At 44.3% G+C, this 4,437-nt stretch overlaps 1 protein-coding gene across 1 annotated transcript; it reads right to left on the reverse strand.

The window, feature by feature from the left end:
• Positions 1 to 1,278: 1,278 nt before the first annotated feature.
• LOC137272068 (splicing factor 3A subunit 2-like) lies at positions 1,279 to 2,761 on the reverse strand. The gene is made up of 2 exons (XM_067804436.1): positions 2,679 to 2,761; positions 1,279 to 1,882 (listed from the first exon to the last, which is right to left on the reverse strand). The coding sequence occupies exons 1-2, from the start codon at positions 2,759 to 2,761 to the stop codon at positions 1,279 to 1,281; spliced, it is 687 nt and encodes a 228-aa protein (XP_067660537.1).
• Between the last annotated feature and the right edge of the window lie 1,676 nt (positions 2,762 to 4,437).

A 4,437-nucleotide genomic window follows, 5' to 3' on the forward strand; every position in this document is an offset into this window, starting at 1 on the left:
ACCACTATGACACAAGTATTGCCCATGTGAAATGAGTCAAGCACATCCCAAAGCAAGAGTAACGTGGGACACCATTATTCAAAACGTCAAACCATCGTCCAGAACGTCAGGGGAAGCTGTGGCGTATTACCTTAGAGGTCGGACGTACAAAAAGAAGTATACACCTGGAATTTTACCCAATACAGACGCCTCGATTGTGACTTAAAAGTGCAGTGCACGTGTGGCCCAAACACCACAGTTAGCATCTACGAAGCTGTGCGTGGAATACAACGGAAACCGTGATTTTGTAGAAACACAGTCGACTAAGATTGTTAGTGGTATACCTGTTAAATGAACACGTCAAAATTCAAAGATTATCAGTAAACTAGCGAGAACAGATACTGAAGATGATTCGAACCCAGACCCTTAGAGCCAGAGTCACGCCACCGCGAATTCCATCAGTGGTGGCGTGGGCGGGATAGACGTCGACTTGACTTTGTATGCCGACGATTAGGTGCTGACTCAGAGGGTGTGGGTTCGAATTTGGATGGGATTCAACTCAACAAAAGTAATAGAATCTTTACTTTGCTAAGAAAATGTTATCCCAAATATAGCATGTGTTACATCTGACCGCTTTCTATACGTCATTATGTAATTCACGTGATTTGTGACCTGAACTCTATGCACAGGACCACGTGTCACCAAGGAACGTTTCAGTGGGGATTCCTATAGACGTGGTAAGTATGGTCAAAATTATTAATTTGGACACAGATGTTGCTTATTATGTACCAACCTTCAAGAAAGGTGTCTGGTACAAACCATAACTTTTAACGTGTTTTAAACAGCCATTGTCTGACCACCCCTGTAGGTCAACGCCTGTGTGTCTAGAAGCAATGTACCCGGTTTCTGTCAACTGGTAGTTATAACAGCCTGGGATAATATGAATAGTTGCAGATAACCCTGCAAACAAGGAACGTCGTATAATCTCCACTCCTGTTCTGGAGGGTAGGGCCCTACATCCCGTGCCATGTCCGTCTCACAGGGACAGCAAAACAATCAGTACAGGTGACAGCACCTGTGTTTAAACACAACAAAGGAAGAGTCGGTAACACATGTTACGTCAGATAACCGGGGCGATTGCAAATATTTGTGGGAGGAGGATTCATTGGGGTATTAGTATGAGTGGGTGTTGAATGAGAGAAGGTGGTAGAGGGGGAGGGGGCATGTGGCTGCTTTCAAACAGGATGTCAAGTGCACTTTTGAACCGATATTTGTTTGTTTGCTGTAACAGTTATTGTGTTATTCCTGTTTCTCACCACAGATAGCTGTCTGCATCCGGGTATTCGGGCGAAGTGGTGGAGAGGCAAGGTCAGCTGCAGCCTTCCTTGGTTGTATCATACCATTAGACGTTGGTGACGTCACACCATTAGACGTTGGTGACGTCACACCATTAGACCGTGGTTGCATCACACCATTAGACGTTGGTGGCGTCACACCATTAGACCGTGGTTGCATCACACCATTAGACGTTGGTGGCGTCACACCATTAGACCGTGGTTGCATCACACCATTAGACGTTGGTGGTGTCACACCATTAGACCGTGGTTGCATCACACCATTAGACGTTGGTGGCGTCACACCATTAGACCGTGGTTGCATCACACCATTAGACGTTGGTGGCGTCACACCATTAGACCGTGGTTGCATCACACCATTAGACGTTGGTGGCGTCACACCATTAGACGGTGGTCGCACCACACCATTAGACGTTGGTGACGTCACACCATTAGACGTTGGTGGCGTCACACCATTAGACGGTGGTGGCACCACACCATTAGACGGTGGTGGCGTCAACGCATTACACGTAACAGAATATTGGTACTTGTTGTTACCCTGCCTGATTCTAGGTATTGCAGGAATAGAACAAGGCCTAGCCGACTAGGAGTTGACATTCTGTATATAATTTCTACCCTCTCTTTGTGCGAGTGATAATCATTGGGCATGTAAATTAGAGTAAGGGTTTATAAAGTTTATAAACCATGTTACCACCATTTCACGATGGCCAGTCTCTTTAACTGTGCTTTACACATACTGTCAGTGGGAATAGAACCAGCACCGGCAACCTACAAGCCAGCACTTCAACCCCTGAGCCACGTAACTTCATACTGACTGGCAGCAAATATGTGCAGATGAACAATAATTTGCACAGAAGGAAAACAATACCTCTATAATATTTCCATCCCAATCAAGTCTTCCATGGAGAGCCTGCGGGTGTGTTTTCCACTCTGACTACATCCGACCAACACAAGCATCAAGCCTCTAGGCTCACTGATTCATCCCGCTTGTTTCCGCATCAGTGACAAGCTTTTATACATTAATACATCATCCCCCACTCATTCCACAGTGACAACTACGCCGGCGCCTGTGTTGTCACTGTCATAGACATGCCCGGGGGTGCCTCGGCGAGGGTCGGGCGATACCAACCCGGAAATGCTTACCTTCCATGCCTGGCGAGCGGTGACATCAAACTCGGGGTTTGATTGAGCTATCGCCAATGTAGTGTAAACACTGTATTTGTATCTGAATGATAATACATCATATAAAATAAATTAGTCCATATTCGAGTCTGACGAGAGGTCCTTACCCGTTATCGAATTGTGACCTATCCGAAAACGACAGATATGAACTTACAGACATACATTACAGGTGTAAGTACGTCGTTGCCATGGTAATGGAGTGGTTTTGACGTTCTGGTGATCTCAGTGATTCGACTGTCGGCCATTGTAATGAAAACAATTAGGAAAACAACAATCTTTATGGTTAACTGACTTTGGTGAACAAACCTTACCCATTACCCTTACCGTATATACCCGTGAAGATCTGGGTTCGAACTGGTCTTCATCAGTCCATGCTTGTCGTAAGAGGCGTCTAACGGAATCAGGTGGTCAGGATCAGGTGGTCAGGATCTTTGACTTAGTTGACACATGTCATCGTATCCCATTTGCATGGATCGATGCTCATACTGTCAATCACTGGATTGTCTGGTTCAGACTCTATTATTTACAAACAGTTGCCTTAGATAGCTGGAGTGCGGCGTTAAATAAAACAACAAAACATCATGTGTTTATACAGGGTAAATAAGGTGTCATATACATCTCTGAAACAATTAATATTACCACTGTGTGATTGTTCTCACTGTACACAGAAACTTAAAAAAATATTTGATCACATATACTAGTATATCAACCATAGTTTATCTGGAAATGCAAGACGCGTGTCATCGTAAACCATTTGCGTACATCTAGGTTCATGCTGTTGATCACTGGATTGTCTGGTACAGAGCACCGCCATATAGCTGGAATATTGCTGAGACAGCAATCAAGAACAAGCCATCAAGTATCCTTAACACTACGGTCACTGTAACATTATAACGTCATAGGACATGTACACAGGTCTACGGACAGATGGACTGGGCGCAGCTGCGAAGTCGTATTTGAAAGAGGACGTAAACGACTTCCAAGCTACAGTGGTGGACTGTCAGGCAGTCGTGTGAGGTGCACATTTCCTGTTTGATGGTCCTCAAATATCTCCGATATCTGTTTACATAATCCAGTGTTTCCGCTGCTGTTGTGGAGTAGCGCGTGATTTCACATCAATCATGTCACGGCCCTGAATATTGCTTTCATGACAGCAACGCTGACGTCAGTGAAGGTGATTTTACTCGTGATTCTCTATTTCATTACTAAAACGCTTAATGCTCATTGACGAATTCAAGGATGTGTTGGGATGTAGCCATTAACGGTGAAAAAGACACTGTTTTATTGTCGAAAGACGGTATTTAATAATGGCGACACGCAGATAAACTCGGCAGTCTAAGTAAACTTAGTCTCAGTGTATTTCGTTACGCTCCACCACTCAGTCTAACAAAACCTAGTAGAAGGTCGCGTCAGGTAACCTTTGAGCGACTTATAACCGTCCAATCAAACGCGAGACGGTTAAATAGATTTAACCAATCAAACAACGGCTACTATTTAGGGATCGGAGGGACTTTCAAAATATTCAGGTTACCGACACAGATCTCTCCACAAACAAGAACCTGTATATAACACAATTATTTGACCAGCTGTATATTAGCTTTGGGGGTTCTGTTGACATGGTTACCATTAGCCAATATTTCCGCAAGATGACATCCTTGAATATTGCCCAAAACACCATTTTCAGGGATTGTATACTCACCGTTGTCATGGTTGTAACGTGCGCCGTGTGCATCACCCGGAAGCGAGCGTACGCTAAATAGTATTCGGAATCTTTCGGGTACGAATCTTTTCGAGATAAAAATACTTAGTTCAAAAGGAATGTCTGAATGTCCACTTTCGCGATTTGGTAAGCTGTGTTCTGATTGGTCAATCTCAAATGTTACCTGACGCGACCTCTCATAAGGTTTCATTAGACTCGGTG

The sequence above is a fragment of the Haliotis asinina genome, chromosome 2, assembly GCF_037392515.1.
Source record: "Haliotis asinina isolate JCU_RB_2024 chromosome 2, JCU_Hal_asi_v2, whole genome shotgun sequence".
NCBI lineage: Eukaryota > Metazoa > Mollusca > Gastropoda > Lepetellida > Haliotidae > Haliotis > Haliotis asinina.

Coding starts and splice junctions, on each gene's coding strand:
- LOC137272068 (XM_067804436.1), bottom strand. CDS start 2,761: ATGGCCGACAGTCGAATCACTGAGATCACCAGAACGTCAAAACCACTC. Junction 1,883..2,678: donor GACGTACTTACACCTGTAAT/GTATGTCTGTAA, acceptor TGCAATACCTAG/AATCAGGCAGGGTAACAACA.